Source organism: Phallusia mammillata, chromosome 5 (assembly GCF_965637545.1).
Source record: "Phallusia mammillata chromosome 5, kaPhaMamm4.hap1.1, whole genome shotgun sequence".
Taxonomy (NCBI): Eukaryota; Metazoa; Chordata; class Ascidiacea; order Phlebobranchia; family Ascidiidae; genus Phallusia; species Phallusia mammillata.
This window is the reverse complement of record NC_137256.1, coordinates 6,020,190-6,045,279: the sequence shown is the minus strand read 5'-3', so window position 1 is coordinate 6,045,279 and position 25,090 is coordinate 6,020,190. Positions and strand designations below refer to the sequence as shown.

Genomic DNA, 25,090 nt, shown 5'->3' with positions numbered 1-25,090 from the left:
TGTTCTGTTTGAATTGATAGGAACATTAGCTTTAGACACAGATAAAACGAAAAATTATGTTTTGCAGCAATTATGGCCGTGTGGCCTTTTTTCAATTAGTAACAATTGAGTTGAAACAATTTCATTTTGCGAAGTGACAGCGGATATAATAGACACCGGTGAAAAAGGAAGGGATACATTTTCTCTACTCTTCTACAGCACCGCGGCTAGTCCAAAATTATCGCCGATGATTGCGCAAAATATCAACAGGAACGAACCACCATTTTGGACGCGAACTGGCGTCTGGACATAATAGATAAGGATAGCACCCATAAATGCGAAAATGAACCTCTGTATATAATAGCGATGGAACACAAGTAAGGTCAACGGCGAAACAAAAAACAGGCTTTTTGAACGTGTGTGATGTGCGAAAGAGTACGACGTATTTTTTTACTACTGCGAGTGGGGCTGTGCATCGGCATGTCTTGTGTCAGTAAATCACGCTTGCGAAACCATACGTAAGAACGTGGGTATAGGGCCAGTAGAACAATAGTCAAAAAACAGAGTGCGGTGCCCTGAATGGGCGCGGCTTTGGAATGTGGTAAAAGTCATACAAAGCACTTAAATCTGTGCTGTGTTCTACTCGGCCGCCGACTGGTCGTGTAACATCGTAAAAGAGCCACGCGCCGAAAGTATACTAGGCCTTGTAAGGGAACCGTTGCTCTCGTTGGACTGGTGGTCACCATGATGCAAATTCAACGGCTTATCCACATCCTCGCCAGCGGAGGCGTCAGAGAGCGTCGAACCTCCACTGCCGCGCTCTTCATTGTCGTCGTCACGTGATCCGCGTGCACCTGGACTGCTGAACATTTTTGCTTCGTCGACTTGTGGGCTCCCATTTGGCTTTCCAATGTACATAGGCGACTTTTGAATATGCCGATGATCGTGCGATTGTTGCTGCGGCTGTTCATCCAACAATTCGATTTTGACGTTGCCTTGGTTGCTGTTAACGTACGTTTCTCTCCTGGACGAATACAATGCAAGTTTAGGCTTAAGTTGTCGAAAATTCAACATACTCACGACGCCTTTAAACCCAACAAACTCAAAACAAGTTTTAAAGACTTTGATTGAAATCTGGATGACTTTCGAAAGTCCGACTTACCCATGGGTTTCTTCCTTGAAACTATGGTTGCTAGTTGCTGGTGAGATGCTCTGTCGGCGTGCTCCCATCAGAGAAGTGAGGTTATTGACTGCCTCCGAAGGGTCCATAGTCATAGAGGCGTCGGAGGACAGACTGTGGGAGATGCCAGAACCAAATCCGCTCTGCATGAAGTTGCTGTAGTTGGACATCGGGTTGGAACCGAACATTGCCTGTGAGGCGAGCTGTGCTGCATCGCCGAAGGTCATCTGTAAACACAAGCCACAGAGGTACTTTACACCGGGGTAACACAGCATCCGCAGATGCCGCCTATGATATCCCGAACCCCTCGCCAACAACGCATTTAGAGCACAAAGGCCGATCCATCATCCAATGGGCGTGACATGATAAATGGCGAAGGCTTGGAACCACAGAACATGCGCCAATTTATGTTCGGAAGTACTTTATGTGCGGATAACAATCGTTTACCAGCAAGGAAATTTCCTGCAGTTCGTGGTGTGCATATTTTACCGACAACACAATGCTGTTAACTTTTAACCATTACCTGCATAGCAGCTAAGTTCATCGGCCCGCCATAAAATCCTTGGTTACTGTTCACGTCCATGCGTCCGCGAATAGCAGGGCTTCTGTATGAAAACAAAAATGGCGTTGTACTTACTATATCCTCGGCATAAAGGAAGACTTATTAACACTGTTAGTTCACTCTATAGCAGTCATGCAAGCAACAGCGACATGCAAAAAGCAAAATTACAGTCCATGCGTAGAGAAAGGCATGCAAAAGAAGAGAGATGTGGTTTGGAGGTACACAATTGCGTGAACCTAGTGATTTGAATTATATGTCGTTGCGAATTGAACGAAGGTGCAGATCTATATTCATCGCATCAAATTACTGCGAGGGCCGGAGTTAAGGGTGCGGGGAACACACGAAGGAAACATGATTGTCGTGCGTTTGGGAAGAGGCATTTTGTTTACTGGTGCAAACACTGGGCGTTGGAGAGGTGGTGCGTGTGCGCAAAAGCTTACTGGGCTCGCGAAACGGCGGCGGCCTCTCGTTCGTTGTACTTGCGGGGTCGTCCGCGCTTCAGATGCCTGCCCTTGCGGAACTCGCGATCGTCCACGGTCCAGTACGAGCCCATAACGTCTTCGCAACGCTTAAAGCATTTATGCAGCGACAGGTTGGTGCGTATGGCGCTCTGCGGGCGAGAGCAAGAAACAAATGTAGACACTTGTCAAGCAAAACGTCCAATCCGCGCCGCCTAATATTAAATCCAGCATCCTATTGCTGTGCTACACCGCTTGGTGAGTATTTGGAGTGAGTTGCATGGGCTTTGGGGGTTATGTGGGTGAAACCAGGGGGTTAAACTGAAAAGCGAGTCAAACCACGAGCACACCGAAAGCAAAAAAAGCAGGCGCCAACATCAACAAACTAAGGTGGCAAGAGGAAAACCATTGAGCAGCGCGAGCAGAGAAACCAGCAGCAAAGATCAAATGCAGCAGCAGCCCGCGCTATAGGGGGCATACCCTGAAAACTTTTGCGGACGTCGCTTCTGGTATTCACTCTCGTCCACCGTCCACACTGCTCCCTTAACGTTTTCGACACGCACAAAGCACTTGTGTAAGCTGAGATTGTGACGGACCGCGTTCTATACAGAGTGCATATTGGGTTATCGTTGGTGGGAAAACAGGCTTCCATACAAGAACGAAGCCCGCTAGGTGGCGTGGCAGCTACATTATAAGAAAATAACCCATCCGCCGAAGGTTTTGACAAAGATTCAAATCAATAGTATATGAACTTCACTTGTAGGCAAAATGTATAAGCGTTATAATTTAGGTCACAAGCAATCCCTAAACCTGTAATTGTGCATTTAAATTATCGGTTGTAAGCAATTTCATGAAATACATGATAGGGCTTTTTGCAACCTTTCGAGAAAATAGCGTCTGACCTAGCAGTGGCCTCGAAAACCTTACCTTCCAGGTCGGTGCATTTCTTCGGAAGTAAGCAAACTTCTTCTGGAACCAGTTGTAAATCTCATTCAATGTCATTTGGTGGTCTGGTGCTTCGATGATTGCCTAAACACGCAAGGAAGGGTAAAAAAGCCATTCGCGTGTTATTAATGGGCTCGTGTTTTTATTCATTGAGATGGATCGTACCCTGATGACTATTTATTACCTAAACTTTGTGTAGAGTCACTGAGTTCATAACGGAGACATATACTATGGGATTGCGGAAATTAGGAACAACATCCAACGGAAAGCGGATAATTCGTTATCTTCGCATCGCAAAACCAACAAGGCCATTAGGCTGCTTATTTCTTACCTTGGCGAGGCTTAGTGGGCCAAAACAGCGGAAGTCAGGCGCTCAAATCAATCAAAATAACAAGGAAGTGCCACCTTTTGTGCGCGGATATTGACTTGCAGTGAAAAAAATCGGTAATGAAGGATTAGGCGTGGAGTGTTGTCGTGCACAAACAATTAAATTACACTGCAGGTAATGTTTCATCCAATAAAATGCTAAAAATACGTTTTGTCCACCCGATTACACGTTTTGGAGGTTTTTCGACAACTGTTGTAAAGGAAAAAAATGTCGAATTTTTGCTCTGATGATACCCATCGTGTTGTAGCTGGGCGAAGCGTTAGTAAATTTCAAGTTATTTTACTAAATACGAATATTTAGTATAACTTAAGACCGGATGGACGAAAACCTTTTCTAAGCATTTCAGTCTGGCGAGAAGACAATCTACAAATTGGCAAACTTCTACTTTCGCCGTCAACTTTCCGACGTTGTACGTGCGTGGGTGTAACGCATATAGGTGTTGCGCCAAAATCAAAGCGCGGATCGTTTCAAACTAGATTCGTTTATATTTTGATGTTTGCCGTTTCGCCTCACCTACTTATAAGCCAAAGCAAAACGGAAAACAAATAACCTGGCTCCCGGCGCGTGCACGCTTCTTTGAAACGAAACAACACAACAGTGCCAATTTCAGCCCAACTTATTAAGGCCTGTACAGGTAATAAATAAGTAACATCCCGCTTGAAAAGTCAATATCACGCGACAACAGAAAGAGTCATTAAAATTCCAATTCCGCCATCTTTCTATTGTCCGTATGGTTTATTGTAAACTCCCAATCAGCCTACGCGTTTGTTACAATGCCTATATGGTTATATGTATTGGAGTTCACATAAGGGACAGCGGTTTGCCTTCCGTTCACCTTTAATAGCGAAATACATAGCGTCAATAGCGTCTCTGACAGCATTTATTGTGTTGTTATATTGGTTTTAGAGGCAAAGGGCGCAGTTGGTTGCCGTGTGTGGTCGGCCTCGAGACGCTACTTACGTCATTGAGCCATCGTAAACCAGTTTGCTTCGGGCGGGGCGACGTGAGGCGAAAAAAAGTGTTTGTCGCTCTGTTTATCCGCGCGCGGATCAACGGGAAAACGCGGCGAGGCGCGATTTTGTGAGACTCGACGAATGACCGGGATTACAGGCGCAATCGTGTGCTTTTGCTGTACTGAAGCGCTGGGCATAATACAGGTCAGGACACCTGCGGCTTTGTCTGCTCCGACGACACAACACACACTTGATCCGGGGAAAACAGCTACAGCGTGCCTAAATGCTTCAATACAAAGATTAGCACCAACGCATTGATTTACCCTTTAGGTGGCGCTCATCATCTGTCAGAGCGTCGTTTGCAAAATGGCTCACAACCAACGTATTATACCAGTGGTTTCCAACCAGAAAGCAATTTTAAAAATTGGGAGCAAATTGCTATAATTTTGACATGTTGTTTGTAAATAGACACTTTAGCTCTTTGAATATAACCTGTGAAGTTAATAAAACACCAATTTTATGTGAACTTTAGCATCTACTATATGTAGTATATTGGGGAGAAATGAAAATGTTTTGAACTGTTAATGGAGGAATTCGTCACAAAAGGTTGGAAACCAATGAATTAAACGAACAATTAGTCTTTTTAGCACAAGGAGCGGCGTAAAACGCAACCAAATAGGCAAGGAATCCAATGGTTTTCCTGCGGCAAAGGCTCATCAAAGCAATGCTCTTACATCTGTACCGACTCGGACACAATCTTCACTGGCCCATAGCGCGACACAAACACAGAAATATACCGCGGTGCGGGGAAAGGTGTGAGGAGCTGTTATGCTGTGGTGTGGTATTAACACGCGGCCTAATCTTGTTTTAACGGATTTTAACACAATTGCGCCGTCCGACAATGTTTATGCGGAAGAGTAGTCTTTAAATCGCACCCTATAGTGTTTCAACTGATGCCGTTTCCAAAGAACCACACCGTGGCATCGGTAAAAGACAACCGGTATGCTTCTGGAAATGCCAGGTTATTGACGGGAGTAAGAGACACTTGCTTAACACCTAAGGCTATCGTAAATGAACCTCATAGTGGTAAATTTTGCACGTTATATGTAAATATATTGATCAAACATTATTTTAATTATAGAAAAGAAACTAAAAAAAGGGAGAAGTTTGGCCTTCAAAATTTAAGTTTAAACAAGAAAAAGGGGGCCGTAAACCTTTAGTTTACCCATCTCATAAAATGAATCTCGTAGCCTTTACCCATTGTTTGAAAAGCAAACACTTTCACTAGTTTTATACTTTCCTCTGTTTTTCATGTTTCTTGTATATCAAATCACATTTTTGGTCAATACCTTTGCGGCATTTACATCCTATTAACCCCATTTGAAAAGTTCAATATGTATTTAACATGTTATGTTACCTGTCTGATTAAGGAAGCATAGGTGAACGGGGGCCTCACGTCCGCGTTGCGATAAAACTCCTGGTTCTGTGACAGATCTGAAAGAAAAACATCAGCATCATTACACAGTTTCCGGATTTGCCTTGGCCAACAGCTGTCACAAACAGAAAAGCACATGACTAATGCAAGAAGTCGACGCATCTTGATGCTCAGCGGAGAAAGTGAGAGCGAGATGACACCCCAACATCCCGACATCATAGCTAGATCTACCAGCCCTGGCTCAGAACAAGCTTATGGCGCGCCGAGTTCACGACAAGCAACGGCAGTCTATAGATCGAACGAGGAAAACTAGGAATTATTTATTAATGATTAGGCGGGGATAAACACATTCTGTTCCCAGGTGAAGGCCGTGTAGTCCCGTGGGTCCCGTCTATCGCCGTAGGTCGACATCCGCGGTGAGATTTCGTGTTTGTTTGTCTTGCAGCGGCGCACTGCGCGATTGCATACGACATTTTCGCGCACGACAGGCCGAATTAGCGAAAGCATGACCCGCTTACGATAGAGCGACGGAGGAAGAGGGATTGAGGGGCAAAAGTTAAGAAAGTGAGCGGCCGAACGATGGCGGTTGCCGACCAATGCATTATTCAACAACGAAAACAGGCATGAATAATTAACATGCGCAACAACAAGAGGCGGACAGCGAAGGCGCCCCAACCTTCTTGTGCGTCCGGGGACTCGACTCCTTGGCACGCGACTTGCAATTACGCGGAGAAAAGATATTCAGACCCATGTCAGTTCGTTGCGATAGCCGATTCGGCGATTACTTAAAATAAACAGAGAAATAAAACGCGAAACGGGCCACCGAATCGCCTAATGGGCTCCATTTATAATTCACCGTACATAAATGTAATTATCTATCGCATGGGGTCAGCACCTTTGGGGTGTGACAGGCATTGGATGGAGCGCCAGTAAAGGGCAGCAAATGCTGCATTTGGAAATATGTTGCACGTTTCGCGTTTGAGCAAAGCAAATGTCACGCGGAAATTGTAAACCTTACGCACCCGCTCGCGTGAGGAAAATTAGATTACGATCCTAAAGCGACACCATGCACGCTAAACATACGTCGTCTCGCACGTTCTTACATTTCGCAGCTTCACCCATTTACCACAATTGCTGGAGAAAATGCACAAAAATACACATACCTGCCGATATTGGAACCCCGGCAGAGTGCCTTCTCTTGTTCGGGTGCAGCATGGTGTCACGTGGTCCGTTACTCATCGCCTGATTGGTCATTGAGGAAGCGAAGAGTGGCGGAGAAGAGGGCACGGAAGATGTAGTCGGAAAAAGCGACGTTGGAAATCCAGAAATGTGCTGATTGGATATCGGACTGGATGGAAGGCTCAATGGGTTGTGACCGCGAGAGGACATCGACATTGAGGCCGCAGCTGCAGCCGCTGCTGGTGCATTCGGAGTCGGGAAGGCAAGAGCCATTGAGTGTTGGTTGCTACTGGCAACGTTGTTATTCATCTGCACAAACACACAAAAGTGGCGAGCTTGTTAAAATGCTTTTCGATTTGTATGCCCACGTACAAATGCTTTCGGCGCGCTAATAAAATTTAACTGCTTGCTGCGGAGGAAGTCAACGCACCAGAAGGCATCGCAGGCGAACGCCCTATTTCGCTTCGAGTATCTATTGTTGTTGCCCGGAATTCCGCAGCCCTGACGTGTGTCTTGCCTATTCGGGCACTTGCGAGCTGTTTGGTTATTGCATTCTCGAGGCTGCCAGCAGAAATAGCGAAGTCGGGGAGATGTAAAAAGCTACCAGGTCACTCGACGTGCCTCAACTTAATTCCACTCAGTAATCCAAACAGTTTATTTAGATGCACGGCGCAGAGCTCTTTGTGTCTTACTTCGGCCGGGTTGCGAATTAATTATTCAAGGGTCGCTCATATCCTTTGATCAAGCGTAATTCCAGTTAGGTCCAAAAGTAGCGCAAAAGTCATAAAGGAAAAAACGTATTTAAGACGCCAAATGTGCAGTGTACACGATATTTCCATTTGGCAATTACGTCCGTGTCATCACGATGTTCGGAGCGTGTTCCGCGATTCGACTTCGCCGCATCATGCACTGGCTGATCGGCGCATTTACTTTGATGTGAGGCGCCGTCTTTTCTCGCCCTGATCAATACACACGCTGTTGCGCCGGTGTACGATGGGAAATGATTCACAAATCAACACAAACAAACTGGCAGCCTATTTGCGACTTTCCCACCATCATGTGTATGTTTGCGTTGTTCGTTGCGTTTTAATGGCGTTTACATATACATGTGTAGAACATACACAAGATTGGGAATCGTAAGATCGTAAAGGGGAAAGGTAAGTGTAACATAACATGTATGCGCGCATACGTTTGGTTGATCTCTACATGAACATTACTTAATATTTAGAATAACACTTAAGGAGAAGATGGGGCTGGGTTAAAAACAACTTACGTGTGTGGTTTACCTTCAAAACAACAAGCTTAAACAACGTTACTAATGAACACTACATACGGATCTGTTCATAGTTTAATGGTGAAAATAAAGGCCCAAATAGACATAAAAAGCGACATGCTTTATTGTTCAAATGAAGGCCTTCATATCACTGATGACGGCATGAGCATTTGCCGAAAAGTTTGAACAATAAAGCATGTCGCTTTTTACGTCTATTTGGCCGTTATTTTCACTATTAAACGTTACTAATGTTACTAAATAACATTTTTGGTGGGCATTGACTGGAATATTATACACTGCTGCAATACAACTACTAACACGATTAGCTTGTTTGTAATAGCTCTACAAATTCACACAACTCTATCATACATAATCTCTCCTCTATTTTTTATCTTAGTTTTCGTTTGCGACGTTGAAGATCACGTGACCTAATTGGGAGCATTTGACGACATGGTGCCCCAGAAAGAGTGCGACCACAGACATCAACGCAACCCGAGTGGCAGCAAATAAAGGGACAACATTCCGGGGACATGGCTAGCGACAAATTAGTTGTTGTCCCAGCTTTCCCCGTTGCTGCGAGGTCAAGTTGGCGAGGTCCCGGAACAAAAGACGCGCCGACGTCGGCTTGGGCTCGAAGCGTTGAGCGACGCACCACAAGCGGCCAAGAGCATGTTGCACTGCGCTGTTTACTGCTTCTTGTTGACGTTGTTTAGAGCCCTCCACTTTTGAGCACGCTTTCCAAACAATAGTTGTTAAGCGCGAGACAATAGACCCCGGCTCGAAACAGAAAGTTTGGGAAGCGATTCCAAGCAGGCCCTTCATTTTACCGCAAAAAATCGTCAACTGAGCGGCAATTTGACAATGGCCAAGTTCTTTACAGAAGCATTTTTTGGCACTGTAAGCTTCAACACCGTAAGCAAAAGATAATCCTTCCGCTGATGCGCTCCGCAGGAAGGGCGGCGTGGGGCGCTATTATCACCAACTGGTGGGAGTGCAGACAATTTTGGCTGCTCTAAAAAGTAACTGCTTGTGGCTTTGATGTCTCGCGACGGCCTTGAAGGCGAGACTTTTCAAAGGAGTTTGTTTGCCTTAACTTATCACTCTCTGATCCCAACACAGAAGAGATTGCAAAGGCGCGCGGGGAGCTTTCAGTTTAAGGCACTTCACGTTGAATCCACAAAGCGCTAATGGGTCCGCTCACGGTGGCGAAAATAATTGCAAGTTGATTGCAGGATGGCAGCTCACGACACCAGAGTGAGTGGAATTACCACAAGGAAACCGACACTTAGCTTAATTGGAGGAACGCACGGAATTTAAAGCGTACTGCAAGAGGTGACAAATCTGGCGTGTGAATCGCAAAACGCTTCAAAGTGGCTACAAACAACAACAACGGGCAATGTTCGAGTGAGCTGTTGCGTTAAACGGCGTCTTTTTACAGCTTTTAACAGCGCATTGTACCCTTAAGTTGTTATTTGTCGACCACTTGTAAAGATAAACAACTGAGGCGCAATGCAACGCCCCCTGGTACACAACAGGTGTGAAGTGTTTGAGTTGCAACGATCTAGGTACAAGCCGGTCGCAAAAATTGGACACCGTCACCGTTACAAGTGCCTTTCGGGACTGGGTTAGGAATACCGTGTTGGCTTAATCGCAGTGACGTAGGTGGCAATGTGCATCATACACTGATGCAATACCAACAATCATTTGTTGTGATAAGTATCGCGGTTATGATGCCCACCTGGCTGTTTGCCGATATTCCATTGCTCTTTATGGAATCGGACTTTCCGCCAACGGGTCCGTACAGCTCGACTGCACCGCTATCACGTGATTCTGTGCGTCCATCCTTGCCGTCCATATGTAAATGTGTCATCATGGCCTCAAGACGTTCACGTTCTTGACTGGCCTGAAATGAGCAAGAAATATGAATAGTCAGGAATGCATCGTTTACGACCAGTTAAGGACGTCGATAAACGTTACAGCGACCTTGTGGGGGAAAAAGTTTTTAGTAAACGTAAACTGGGTAAACAAATTTAGACGAAACACTTCGACACAAAAGTAAATATTTATAAACCCATTGTATGTATTTATACGAGCGCCTTGCATTCCAGCGAAGAGATAAGGCTAGTGACCGAGGCTTTAACGAGAGCCCCAAAAATTGTCCTGTGTAAATAAATGCGCAGTACTACGGCAGTGGAAAATGTGATTGGCGAAAAAGCTCCAGTTTCGCGCCGCTCGGCCGCATTTGGATCAGCTTCGCAGAAATACGGTTACAACTGAAGGTCAAAGCACCAGGCTCGGCGCCGTATTGCTAGTGAGGGCAAAATGACGCTGTTTACGCGACGTTAGGGATCGTTTAAAATTGCGTCCAGGGCGGCTGTCACGCACAAATAGACCAGCGATTACGTTATCAATCTGCTTGCTGCGCATTTACAGTGAGAAAGCCGGAAAGCAATAACTATTTGTCGCCTCACCGCAACACGAATTTGTCATCGCCAGTTCTGTAAACCACACAAGCAACGCGGTCGCTGACCTTCTTTGGTTATTAATTCCCCGGCGCTAAAGGCGCAAATTTCACAGGTGATTTGACCTGGAAAATGTCATCGCGAGTTCACGCGGTTGCAAACAATTCTCAGTCCGATGATGCACAGACAAACCGAAATTAGCAGCGGTTAATGCATTATTCCAGACGCATGTTCGAGTTTCGCCTAATATCAGGTTACGCCGTAAGCACTGGGCTCTGAGTCTGGAGTCCAACGCTGACAGCCGTGACCGTAGCCGGGACGCGGGTAATTGAAAAAGCGAAACGAGCCACAACCCTGAGAATCGCCGGGTGACAAACAAACTGCTTGGCAAAGCAACCAAGTGCAGACTCCGGACGACGGTAACTGAACACCGGCCAGCGACGAGACAACACGTTTTAAGGCCTTAAAAGCATCTCATTTCCAAATGCATCCGAATTAGGGCCCAATTTGCCGCCGTACTTAGTCGTTCCGTCGGTGGCGGTCAGTTATGCGCTCAAGGGTACGTTTTTTTGCTTCCGCCCCGACTAAAATGGTGCGAACTAAGTGGTTTTGGCGAAGAGCTAGCTCCCGTGGAGGACAAACAACTCAGAAAATAGTCGCAATCCGTCGAGCAAGCGGATAATCGCATTTTGCGCAACATTCAATTTCGGCGGGCGGCAAGGTAATGAGGAAAACAAGACGTTGGAGGCCTAAATAAAGCGCAAACGCATTACACGGCGAACGGGAGACTACACAGGGTCGGAAAACTTTTTATTGCACTCAGTGAAGTACGTGTATCCGCTGCTCGGCTATCCAAAAATAAATAGCAATCTTTCTTCGGAAGTGGTAGTAAAATGAGAAATGCGCGACATCAATTGTGGCGCAAACAGGAACGCTTTTAAGATCCGGTTGGTATGGAATTAAAATTACAACGCGTTTTCAGTATTACGACGCGGCCTCCAAAATAATAGCACGAGGGTAAACAAAGCGGCCCTTTCACAAGTATCGGTGGTAACAATGCGAGGCGGGGTCGTTTCGATCTGGAAGACCCTCGCAGCCACAATAGATGCGCTTTTACTGCTGTTTGCCTTTGCAGGAAAAATTTACTTCGGCCTGACTGGTAAACACTGGCTCGCAAAAAGACCATAAAAACCGTCCCGAGACGAATTTAACAAAACACTGCAGGAGAGCGGATCGTATAAATGCGATTTGCTGGAAAACGAAAGGCCGGTTTGGGCTGTAGACGCGCACCTGGCGTGGCGTTTGATGTCGGATACGGAAAACCGGGGCATGCCAGTAATCGTTGACAATAAACATTGTCCAGAAAGCGCGGAAGTGCTCTTAACAATTTTAACGAGCGGCGCGTTTTAATGGTGGACGAAGCTTCCTCAGGCTACCTGTCATTACATGTCAGGTGTGAGGCGCGTAAATGGCAACTTACAGTCTGTGCGCTGGCATCACAGGGGATTATTATTGTTGCCAAATGCGTTGCGGCCCCACCATTTTCCCGGTAACAGCAACATTTCCAAGTGCTGCGCCCCTAGCACTTGTGAGAGGAAACTGGCCACCATAAAGGATAAATAACGGGCGTTAAAAGGTCAGCCTGATGGTGGTAAGTTGCCGTTGATGGTGATGAGATGGAAGCACGCGCTTAATCACTGCCTTGGATGCCTCGTAATCGGAAGATGCACTGAAACAACCCACTGTTAGCAGAGTAATCGCCGCTGTAATACGTCATATTTGCGAGGGGTGCATAAGGATTTTGTGAACATGTAAAAGTACCAGTTTTTCAGGAAACCGAACAGTTGCACCATCTTTTAATATCTAATTATTTATAGGCTTGATTAGTATTTTTGACTTTATTTTGAACCAGTTTTGGGACAGCTTTGCCAACAATATTAGTGAAAGTCTCGGCCATAATTTAAGCCAACTTAATTTTCAGTGTACTATTTGTCAGCGGTTTGTTTGTCAGCTAAAACCGATTAGTTTAAAGCGCACATCATTTTCTCCTCATTTACTATTTCCTAGTTAATTGCATAAAGACACTGTATATCTGCTTCCTAAGGATCTGTAGAGTTTGGAGCGTAATTTAAGATGGAAAATGACTCTACAAGCGGGAGTGGTGTTCAATAGGCAACATCCGAATTCCGTCTAACTCAATAACATCTATGTTTCGGATCAAAAATCGTAAGTGTCATCTATCACGCCCTAAACATCAGTACAGGGTAAACCAACACCCGTTGTTGATCTTCCGGCTGCTGTATGACCTTGATGCGTGTTTGGGTGCGGAAAATGCACTCATGCCCGTTTCCCTTCGTCTCCATTCGTTTCCTTTGCCTAACGCAGGTGCACTGGAAATGGCCGCTGCGATTTCGTTACAAATGTCAAACTTCTGTCGTTGCTGCATTATGGCCAAAACAGCAAACAAGTTGCCACAAGCTTTAACGAGGCGTGGCAAGGACGCAAAGACTTTGCGGTGACAAGAATTGCGATCTCTAAAATTCTCACAGGCGCAGTAAACCACAAATTATGCATCTCTCTTATAGGCAAGAATAACGCCTTCAATTTCTTAAAATTCCCATTAAGGTGTGCTATATGCCAATGTAGATCTACACATCCGGTGATGTTGCCTGATAATGCGGGGACTTAGGAAAGCAAAAAGCGCAAAGTCATGCGCTAAATATAACGCTTGATGCAGGATTTTGGGCTTGGGGCGCTGCTTGCACGACCACGCAGTACAGGTTACGCGAAGCACTAGCTGAATCATCGGGAAAATATGAGTCAGCAAGCGCAAGTAAAAACCTGATCATTTTACCTGCTTTTCCAGTTGCTCCACCACTTGCATCTGCACTCGACACTGCGCTGTGCTCTTGTCGTCCAATCGATGACACCCGTTTAAGTGACTGCAACAAAAACAAAATGTCAATACACAGACGCAACCAACTACCATTGATAAGCCTAGTGATGTTCAATTGTCGCTCGCCGTTCTGCCTTATCAAAGCGAAGATCGATAGGGCGTGCATAAAGTAACAATAACAGGCGGGCAAGTGCGCGCAAATGACAGATGACGCGGCGCTGTTGATGTTTACTCACAGCGCCGGAGTACAGCCTAATTGGCAGAGCCTCGTCTCTCGAGTTTCAGGCTCCTTCGAGATGGCCGCACAAGATAAGGGTTCACGTCGCTGTCGCCCGATAACGCAAACAGCCTCGATCACATGGGATAGTCAGTTGTGTGCATTAAAGCCGCTATTTCTGGCGTGCGGCGACAATCGGCAGCTGTGCATGTTTGGGCGCGCATTCGATAAACAATTAGGCAGTTGCACAATTGCCACAAGCCAAAAAGTTGCCAACGGCAAACAACAACACTCTATTGGGTTCGGTAAACAATTGCCTTAAGTGGCGACACGGCTTTTCGGCGATTATCTGTAATTAACCCTCAATACATTTGTACATTCCCATGGCGATGGTACGTCGGAGAGGCATCATCGTGTAAGGTGTGGACTGATTACCAACAAATTACAGTTTTCTTTTATACATCAAACGCCGACGGATGCTGCATAATTGCTCCCCGGCGCATCGCAAAGCGGCCGAAACTCGCCGACAATTAGCCGAGGCGTGGTCAACGGTGATTCCACGGCGCGGCGGATAAGCCGATACAAACGGCAAGTGCGTGCGCTAATTGAAGAGTGGCGGGCGCGTCAAATTCGCAACACCGTGTTTTGTCTGTGACGCACATGCGCGACGTCGAGCCAAAACAGATTCAAGAGCACAGAGCCAACCGCAGCGCCAGAACGCAAACCAAGATACGATAAACTTTAATGCAATGCACGATACTGACCACAAAGCAACAAACAGCCTTGTGCATCACGCAAAGTCTTAACAGTTTATCTTTGCGTGTCTACCTGATAAATCAAATCACAACAACATTTGCAATTATAGGATGTCTGCCTGTTTGCACCCCTATCGGTTATTAACGATACCGCGCTTGTTGGGGGACCACAAGCAACGTGTGATAAACGACACGCCATCGACGGAGCAAAGTCCTATTAAACCCGCAGACCACAGGTGCAGACTAAGGAGCGATGCGTAAACCCCACGAAATCCCGTTGAGATGAAAAGATCGACAGCAATTTCACGCCCTCAGATCATACGATAAACAGCAAAACAAATGGTGAACTGGAATAGACGAGGGAGTCGTCTGAGGGGTGCTTTGATCCCTGGCATTGTGTTTATTTCTGTTTTGGGGGCCTAAAGTTCACGGTGCTTGTTGTGCAAGGGCTAAGACATAGCAAGCTTCATTTCCTCCCACCACTGCTGACAGCTTCCAGCAAGTAGTTATATTTTTCCCTTAGAAGGTGGTGTTTACAGCGCTCTGCAATCTGAAGCGACAAAGGGCGTTTTAATTAGGCTGATGCCTCGGATCTGATGCGAAAATCGGAGAACAGCCCCGGTAATTATCACGTCTTTCCACGCTATCAGGCATCAGCCAAGTTCTTGTTCGTCATTCCCGGACCGAACAAGAAGCGGCGCCCAATATATGTCCAATGCGGAGTCCTGGGAGAATCGCTTAAACGCGCCCTTGTCGGTCAAAAATGCCACCGATGTCGAACCAAAAACGATACGTAATCAAGCCCGAGAGCTGCTGTTCAACCTGACGTGAATTCGCATTGCAAAGTTCAAATTGGTACGCGGCAACATTTCCTGCCCTAGAAAATAACCGGTCATCAAAATGCGCGTCGGATATCGACCGGGCCATCATTTGATCCCCGACCCGAAATGCAACGGGCCCTTATTGCTGTGGTTGAAGTACCTCCCAGTGACTACCGGGGTGAGCCGAGAATCAAGGAATCAATTATCATCCTGCGCTCGTCCCCGTCGCACCAGCCGTGGGAATATCTTTACGCGTGCGGTTAATAGCGCTTAATGACTGGCCACCATCTAACTTCGCCAGAACACGGCGCGTGTACGGTTGCATGGCGCTAAACGCTTCCAAGATTTTCGTTCAACCTCTTTGTCACAGCTTAACGACGTCGTGGTCCCAATTACAGGTTGGCAGCGATTTGCTCGTGTTTACAATGCGAGCGCTTACAAAGGCGATACGCGGCTCTAACACAGGCGCGATAAACCGCGAATACTGTCGGCGTTTTAGGTACGCATTAACAATGTTTTGTTGTCGGATTGCTGGTTTTGACAACAGGTTATCAGTGAAAAACATTTGATGGTCAGTCTCGATAGAACCGCCATGAATTTTCGGTTTGTAATTATTCTTTCGCGTCAAGGAAACCGATTGAAATCATGGTTTGACTGCTGTGAGGCCTTTAGGAATGTACTTTGACAAAAAACACGCAATACTTATCAGATGAGTCGACAGGGGTTACCAGATCAAACAGACAACTTTGTGGGAATGTTGCAATCGCTTAAAGCATGTAACATCGCGTCAAGGTCATCTTTAAGGGAGTAATATTACACGGATTTTTGTGTACTCCGTAAGGTGTGAGTACGTTGTACATATTTTTTTGATAGATGCGGTTTTATACAAATGTTTCTGTCAAAGTATTTCACGATTTGGCAAAGACGCATTTTATCAAAAATATGAATGTCAAACAGGTCTTTAAAGAATGAGTAAAGCGCTGACCACGAACAGTCCAAGTTTCTTTTTTGGACATTACAAAAACTTTTATCAATTACACCACAATTAAACACCGAAAACAAGAACAGTATGAATCTGCAACATTTTCTTATGACCAAAATCTCAGTTTGTCGTTTAAGCATGAAGCCATATTACTGCAGAGACAACTGGACTTAAATTGCGTCATAAGATGATGTAATTGACTGACGCTACAGCGTTGTTTATCAAGCGTTCGACAAAAAGATATTTAACCTGTAAGTATTATCCAGTTTGATGCATGTTTATAGTGTAATGCGAGTGGCTATGCAAAATCGTAGTGTTTCAAAACATTTCATTTATAAGGTTAAAATGTAAAATACGTATCCTTTACCAGTGATCAAATATGCACAAAAAATTGAATGCGTACGTTGATTAGCACAAAGAGCATAGAAATCTTAATTTAAAATATTTTAAACCGGATTGGAGGTAAAATCGCTTAAAAAACTAATAATTTGTTTTACCATTTCCGCCAATTAACATCCTTGTAAATAGGGCCAGGCGCTGACGAAAATTTACGCGCAAATTAAAAACGGATAGGTGCGAGGTGCTAATCATGAAAATTGGTCGAAACTGGCTGACAATTTATGGTTTAAGGACAAACAGGTGCGGAATGCGTCACAAATCATAATGCGCAAGTGGCAATCATAAAATTCTGATTAAATCTTACCCGTGTTTCCACAAATAAAATGGACGCAAATACAATTAAGATGCAAATCAAAACGATAATTTTAGCATTTTATCGAGAAACCATTTCTCCGCGACATTTTCCCATGATATTACAGAACAGAAACACCCCCTATATGTCTTGTCAGTTATGAAAAAAGCTTGTCTTGTTGTTCGACAATCAACGAATTGTAAAAAAAATGATTTGCATCTTATCAGTGTGGTATTTTTCTGCTGTTCAAATCAAACGTGCTGGTTAAATGCGTGAGTTGGCCTCACAAAATTTTACCCTTTATTCAAAGTGACAGTTTTAGTTAAAAGACCAAGGAAGCTCACAGTTCAAAATAGGTCAAAAGAGAACAACATTATCTCTTCCCGAGTCACCTGTCAAATACATCTCTCCATTTGCTATTACTTGAACCTTAACATGGCGTAAAAAATGCGTCAAAACTCAACCGTCCCGTTTAGAGCGAAGCACGGTATTAGATGCACATTTCGATGGATAGATTATGTTACGTTACTTACCGGCTGAATGCGGAAACGTCACTACACTCAACGTCACATCCGGGCCACTTGCACACGCCGTGGGCGAACAGAGGCTGCGTCGAAGCTTGCGTGCGTGACTCTGGCGTGCTTTCCCGAGACCCTCGGGTCATTGAGATTCTGTTAAATAACCATCAGAGCATTATTTCATAATCTAATACGCGTGTCTATGGGTTGGGTTCAAAGTCCCAGCAACAAACAGCGAGCAACGCGCGTCCGCTGCATCACGACCGTTCGGTGGAATTTGGCGCTGAACTTTACGCAAAGCACAAACAAACAACTGTTGAGCTGGTGGGCGTGAACGGGTCATAAACTTAAAGTAGCCTGCATCTGAGTCTATCTACAAACTCGACTTCGTGATCAAACAAACTCGCAGGAGAATGTATTTGGAATTCGGTGGGCGCTACAAAAATGGCTACCTTTCAGCACGTTTTAGTTATGCAACTATCCGAACGTCAATTAGCGGATATGTTTGCGCGCAAGCATGCCGAAAAGATGTATACAAGCATGGTGCGGCGGCGGGTGGTGTAACTGGTGCGTGCGCGCGGGAACCGAATTTTGACTCCTCCCGGAAAACCGTTTGTTGTCCGGATCAGATTACTACACGATCGTGAGCTCGACTAACACGGGCGGCGGTAAACAAACGACGATGTAATATATCACGATCTTGGAGCTGCAAGCAAACAGATAGAGATTTGACTACAGCTTTCGTAGCTACCGTGCCACGTCGCACAGTAACGCCTGTCGTGTGCTGTATGCTAATAAGTTGCGGTTACAAACAAAAACGCTCCTTCCGCAAGACGTGGAAAGCTGCAGGAGCGATCACTGACGTAAAGAGAATTCCTCGTACTTCGTAGATCAGCATATGGCAGGCTAAACTGGTTTTCGTCCTTGGCACCAACACGCAATTAACAAACGAAACATATTCATCAAGTCTGTCGGACCACCTCCCTTGCGGAAGCGAGGAATCCAGGCGCTTAATTGTTGCAATTAAAACCTCGAGCTGACAATTCCCACATACCTGCGATCATTATCGGCGACTTCACCATTGACAGATTCCCGTCGTTCATCAGTGCGTTCCCGACCCTTCGACGAAAAGAAGCCCTTTTCTGAACCGCTGTTACTTGGCTGATGAGACGTCGAGTCCTTACGCGACGAGGATGCATTTTCCGCGACGTGTTTCAAAAGGATATTCTGCAACTCGGCTGGGGATAAGTCTTAATACACAAAAATACCCTTTGAACACAAACCGATTTCTCGTATAGTAATGTGGTTAAAGAAGCAACATACCCTGGCCAATTTGCGGTTGTTGTCTGCTTTGAGCCATCGCAACCGCTGCCGCTAAGCCTTGTTGTTGAAGGGCAGCGGCGGCCGCCTGTTGCTGCTGTTGTTGCTGTTGCTGCTGTTGTATTTGTTGTAGATGCATTAGCTGCTGTAGAGCTAGTTGCTGTTGCATTTGCTGTTGATCTTTGTTCATTTTTCCGCCGAGTGTTTCGCCCAGTTCGTCGTTTCGCGATGTGTTGGCGGCCTGCTTCTGTTGTTGTTTTGCCGCAGCCAACTGAAAAACAAACAACGCCGCCTTTATACCACGCAAATCCGTACGCTCAGGTCGCTTAGGGCGCCAAGGCACGCAATTTACCGCTGCACCGTCCATCATCCTCAGGTTACGCGAAGAGCAACCTGGCGTCTCATTATGTGATAAAATTTCATTAAGTTCAAGTTGGCGTTTGATGTCAAAAAACTACTATTTTGGTATTGTGTTGACTTAATGTCACGGGCGAAGCGACCACAACACCGCCCGCGCGACCTGAGACAATCTCAATCACGCTCCCTCGGCCGTGCTTCCGTCAAACACTGCTAAAACCGACCCGCTCTTGCGACTTTATTTACCGAATCACGCAAACGTAAATACCGTGGCTTTTTTGTCAGTGATGCCTCTGAGAAGGCCAACCTTAAAGGTCGATATTAATCTTTGAACTTTTACTGACAGCGATCGTTTGGGTTGTTATGATTCATAAAGGTACAATTTGACATTTATTTCTTACAGCGATTTGTGGAGTTTTGTTTACGCCCACACGACGTGATAGTTACTGGTTTGGTGAGATAAAATGTAACCAACACTTGGCTACTCATAAGTTTACTGGCAAAATCGGAAATGCAACTTGAAGAGGAAAGGATATTGTCAATGGGCTTAACTGGAAAGGCTTTATGTGCGCAAGAAGTACCCGAGTGCCGGTCTCCGCTTATCATCTTAACACATAAGAGTTCGAAGGCAATTAGCATTCGTCTCGAAGTGGAGTGCGTCGGCCATAGGCAATTGTTCCTCAGGCACAAACAAAAGACGCGACATCGCGCAGCCGTTGCCGCTGTTTAGATTTGATGACGATTGTTACACGGCGATACAGTGGCAATAGGAACGGAAACAATTAGACGCGAAATGACAAATACCTCGCCGCTGTGGCAACAAACGCCATATGCAATGACCTAATTCGCTTGTACACGTTTATAAACCTGGTCGCCGAGCGGCTAATCCGCAAATACAAGCCATTTGTTATCGGCGTCGCTCCCGGTTACGTAAAAGTGTGGATACATGCGGTAGCAAGCAGTGGCGCAACTTCGCCCTGGTGTACGCCTGTGTTTGTTGCGACAACTCGGTGCATCGATAAACAAACATCTCCTCGTTCAGCCCGCGCACGAATCCTGGGCAATAAAAATAAACAAGGCAAAACAAACAGGCAGACCGATGCTGGAGTGTAAGCTACACAACTTCGCCTCTTCGTTTTAGATCGTGGCAAGAACAACAATAGACGATGCTTCTCTCTCTCGTGAACGCAATGTACTGGCTTCATTTTTATGCGCTCAAATATTGAAGGAAACTACAGTCGGTAATCGAGTCACGTTGGGAGCTTTTGTCTCGTATGTTAGCGTGTTGTCCAATCAGATAGGAAAAACATAAGGCGCGCCCGTCGATAAGCTACAACAACCAACCATACATCAGTCAGAGTCAAACTTATACGTGACAAGCCAAGGCATACTTGTGATCATAACTTTAACCACCACGGTTATTTACCACCAGAGTAGCGCACCTGTAATCGGCGTTTGATTAAAACCGATCAGGAATGACAAAACGCCGGCGGAAGGTTGGGGCCCCGGACGTTTATTAAAGGCCAACGCGCTATTTACAAACACACGCTTTCGAAACAGGAGAATCCAATTTCCTGCCGATCCGCCACCCATAGCGCCGTTCAGTTTTGACGAGACAAGCACGAAGTATTGCGGATCAAGGTCAGTGATGAAAAGCGACTGTGAAGGCCGGGATAGCGGTGGTTCGCGGTCAGGAGGACCGAGGGGAGGGGTCGCGGACTTTATGAATCACTTTCGAAGTAATTCGCCGTCAAGCATGTTTGTGGACAGATGGGAGAGCAGCAAAATGTATTCAGGGTTTTCATATGCGTACCCAACCGAACGTGACGATATTAGGGTGCGTTCTGACCCGGAGTTGGAAAATTGAATAGCGCGTATTATTTGAAAGGCCATGGCCACAAGCATCTGTCAATATTTTTAATAAAGCACGAGAAACAAGCCGAAAATTTATGCTGAGTTTAATATGCTAATGTTATTTATCATTCAAAGATAAAACTAGAACCGCAAACAACATAAATTTTTACTTTCCTCATAATTTATATGATATGTAAATAAGCAGTTTAAACGCAACCTTTTCGCTCCGTTTCTCTTCCCAAGAAAACCGCGTGGCACTTAATATCAGAAATCATTTCTCGCGGTGCATTAAACGCAAATTGAATGTGTGTTTTAATATGTCGAAGGCAGTGGTTATTTACTGCCCGTGATAGTCCCGTTGGCCCTGAGACAACACCTGGCCGAAGGAGCACCCTCCCACTAACTTAAAAACCGGTTTCCGACCGCAACTTCCCCACGGGCGGATCGAAGTGGCAAAAAGTGACCGAAAAACCAAACAAAACATTATTTCCAAACAAGATATAATGCGCTACAGGCGATTTTCAACCGCCGACATCACTGCAATCGCATTATGGCTGCTATGTTTGTGTCTAATGCAACAGGATACATGGGCAGTGCATTGTTCGGACATAATTTAATCACTTTGTAAATAAGTTTAAAACCACTGTTTTGGTCACTATTATTATTTATCAACACAGCAAGACAACTCTTACACGTGTTCTAAAGACTTAATGGCCGGCGATAAAATGGCGGGAGTTGACCAGTTAAACCAATGCATTGGCATGCGGACACTTATGGACACACGGTGTTCGTCCGAGCGTAAAGCCAGAATGCGGCCGCCGGTGTTGCCGACTGGCCTTTCGGTTTTGTTTGTCCAAGACAGCTATGTCCACTTCAAAGCAACTTGAAGCATAACGCAACCGAATAGGTCGTGCAACAAGATGCCTCGGATCTGCCCTTGAATCAAGGAAAACCTGACAGCTCGGGTCAAAGGTCAACGGTAGATGGGGTTAACAGAACTGACCAAGATAAACAAGCGTCGCCGACGGGCAGCAGTGGCGAGTTTCCGGCACCTATGGGGTCAAGTCCCACCGGTGACTATGGTAGGGCGTAATTCCGGGAGGTCAAACGCGCAATCATATAAAGACAAAGAGGCCCTTTAGTCACGCCGTGCGTATCTCGATCGATAATCTTTGTTTGTGAAAGCGAGCAAGATCGATATGGAAAGGTATTTTAGCTGTCAACGCACCGCCGAGCGTCAAAGTGCAACTTAACTTGTGTTGTCGTTCAAAACCCGGCATTATTGGGAAGAAAACACAACGGCTATCGCGGGCCACTTGCAAACACAGTTGCGCTTTTGCTGTATCAACTTGGGCCGTGTCAAAAGGTCCCTGACCCCAGGTTACATGGGGCCCGCCTGTGCGACCCCACTGGGTATCGCAAGCCTGGGGCTTATGTCTTTTTGGGGTGTGTCCAGGCGGGATGCTTCTGAAGTTGCTCGCAGAGATCGATGGAGCGTCTTATCGTTTATGGCTACAAACGCACGGTCAGGGATTACTGGTCATCGATGCGGCGCAAGGGCAGACGATACCCAACACCTTACTGACGCGAGTCTGTTCGAGGCATTGGACATTTCGCACGCCTTAAGCATTGGACCGCGAGTGCTCCGCCATTTATACACGTGCCATTTATTTTGCATGCTACGAAATTAAAAGTTTGGTGACTTGGAAAATTCAAACACATGCATGTTAAGACTTAGTTTGCAAAACACGCGGACATTATTTGATTTTAAGATAAAGTACCTGGATTTGGAAGTCTTGAAGTTGTTTCTGTTGTTGTCGGTAGAACTCTTGTATCTGCACTTGCTGCAAAAAAACATTGAAAACTTCAAATTAAATCATGTGTATTTTTAAGCTTAATTCACAAGTTTGAAAATGAAACACAATGACAACAGATAGGTCCACAATTAATCGATTTAGGTTTGTAAATAAACTAATACACGCTACATTAGTAATATGGTGGGACGGTATGAAAACAAACAGCCAGATACAACATAGCACCGCTACGTTACTGACGTCAATTGTATTTCGTATGTTTGTGAGATTTATGCCTCCTATCAAAACAAACTTTTCGATTCCGCATTCGAATGTGGAAAACACACCAACAAATCGTCCGATGAACTGGAAATTGACTGAACATCGCGCAATTGCCCCGAGTGTAAAGGCACTTTGGGGCGGAAATGGGCACTTTAACAAGTACAAGGGCTCTGCTGCTTTAAACTAAGTAACATCATTGCCCATTGACAAGTCAGAGGAAGCGGTGGCGTCGTTTGAAAAATAAGTAAATAAACACTTGATGTATATCCAAACAAAATGGATAATAGTAACGAAACTGTTGCAAAAGCCTATTAATCATAGTTCACACTAACGTAAAGTAAATGCTATTCGATTCCTGGGGTCGGTAACTCGAAGTTCTAGTGCAGCAACTGACCAGCCGTAATTAGTGGACAACTTTATCATAGTGACAGGTCAGTCCATTATCTGGGCAGTCGCTAAAGTAGCCGTGACAACAACGAGAACTTGCTTGAAAGACGTGGAAATTGAACGCGAATTTGTTTTTCGACTCTTAAAACTTGCAGCAACGTTTGAACCGTTTGACCGTCGCGCAACCTTTTCTGTTTACTCCAACCCGAAAAGGAAACGTTACTTCAGCGCGGCTCGCAGCGCAGGCCACGACCGGGCAAAGAGGTTATGCACGCGCACAAAAGTGAATCCACACGCCAAGTAGCAGCGCAAGGAAGCTCTAAAAGCGGTTCCTATTGGATGTGCGCAACAGCGGTACCTTGTCCTGATCTACCGCGTACGAACAGTTAAGGGTGTCGTGTAACACTTCATATGAAGGATGCATGGTAGATACCTGATGGGCTGTCATAGCTTGTTGCTGCTGCATGAACGATTGGAGCTGTTGCGGAGATAAGACTTGCTGCGTTAAAAGTTGCTGCATCTGTCAACGTAAATTGCAAATTCCAAGCACAAAGTTCATCACCTAATGACAAAACGCCTAATTAAACTCACATGACTAGGACATACCTGTTGAGGCAAAAGTCCGGTATGGGATGGAAGTACGCCCGCCGCCATTGCCATGGCCATTGCGCTTTTGTTAACAGCCGAGGACGACGATTCCTCTTCGGGACTCGACGGAGAAGCACTGCTCTGGTTTTCGTGCTGCTTCAAGGCCGAAGCGTGGTGTTGATGCAGAAATGCCAATTGCATCGCCTGCCAATGAAAGATGGACGATAAGTCGACGAGTGCTCATTTGCAGAGCTCGCATAAATAATTAAATCGCCCAAGTTTTGTTTTTGCCCCGTTCGAGGTAACCATGTCAAGGGCGGCGCGAGGCAAAATGCTAAAAGAAAAAAATCAAAGTCTACTTGCCTGTCGTTGCCAATTCGCGACGTCAAGAAGACTCAAGTCGAAACGTCCTTGTGTCTTTTCAGTCTTGGGCTGATTACTTGCACCGCTAGCCCCTTCGTGTTGGGGATAATCCGAAGATAATCTTGGAGTTTTAACCCGCGTCGAGTAGGTGGGGGAGTGCAAGTGGCGCTTGCTGTTGTTGTTGCTATTCACGTTCAGTCGAAACTTCTCTTCTTTACCGACTTCGGGAGATCGTCTGCGTTTTAGGTCGCCTGAGCACGGACGCTTGCTTGTGGCCGCGGCAGAACTGCTGTGAATTTCTGAAGTCCCGCTGTCATGTGCTGCAAAGCCGACTCGTTGGTTCTCCACAGCGGAATCAGGACTGTGCATTATCAAAACACTGCAACAACATATCACAGTGCTTAAACCTATCCGCCAACTCTTCTACCTGTACACAATATACCGTACTACAA

General features: G+C 45.7%; 1 protein-coding gene across 5 annotated transcripts; it reads right to left on the bottom strand.

Moving 5' to 3' along the window:
* Positions 1-132: 132 nt before the first annotated feature.
* On the bottom strand, positions 133-25,090 carry LOC145230342 (uncharacterized). 5 transcript variants are annotated; one of them, XM_080095745.1, is made up of 16 exons: positions 24,639-25,090; positions 24,279-24,479; positions 24,121-24,207; positions 23,007-23,069; positions 19,018-19,285; positions 18,749-18,944; positions 17,710-17,847; positions 13,669-13,756; positions 10,091-10,255; positions 7,064-7,388; positions 5,883-5,959; positions 3,107-3,208; positions 2,162-2,331; positions 1,683-1,764; positions 1,142-1,386; positions 133-1,003 (listed from the first exon to the last, which is right to left on the bottom strand). In XM_080095745.1, the coding sequence occupies exons 1-16, from the start codon at positions 25,005-25,007 to the stop codon at positions 619-621; spliced, it is 2,961 nt and encodes a 986-aa protein (XP_079951871.1). In that variant the 5' UTR covers positions 25,008-25,090; the 3' UTR covers positions 133-618. The 5 variants fall into 5 exon arrangements, with proteins under 5 accessions (XP_079951871.1, XP_079951872.1, XP_079951873.1 ...); XM_080095746.1 differs by having other exon boundaries at positions 24,294-24,479; XM_080095747.1 differs by lacking the exon at positions 2,162-2,331 and adding an exon at positions 2,660-2,781 and having other exon boundaries at positions 24,639-25,089.

Excerpts from the sequence above, each read along its gene's own strand:
- LOC145230342 (XM_080095745.1), bottom strand. The coding sequence starts at position 25,007 with ATGCACAGTCCTGATTCCGCTGTGGAGAACCAACGAGTCGGCTTTGCA. Across the intron at positions 24,480-24,638 it reads TCGCGAATTGGCAACGACAG|GCGATGCAATTGGCATTTCT; the intron begins GCAAGTAGACTT and ends TTTCATTGGCAG. Across the intron at positions 1,387-1,682 it reads TGAACTTAGCTGCTATGCAG|ATGACCTTCGGCGATGCAGC; the intron begins GTAATGGTTAAA and ends TTGTGTTTACAG.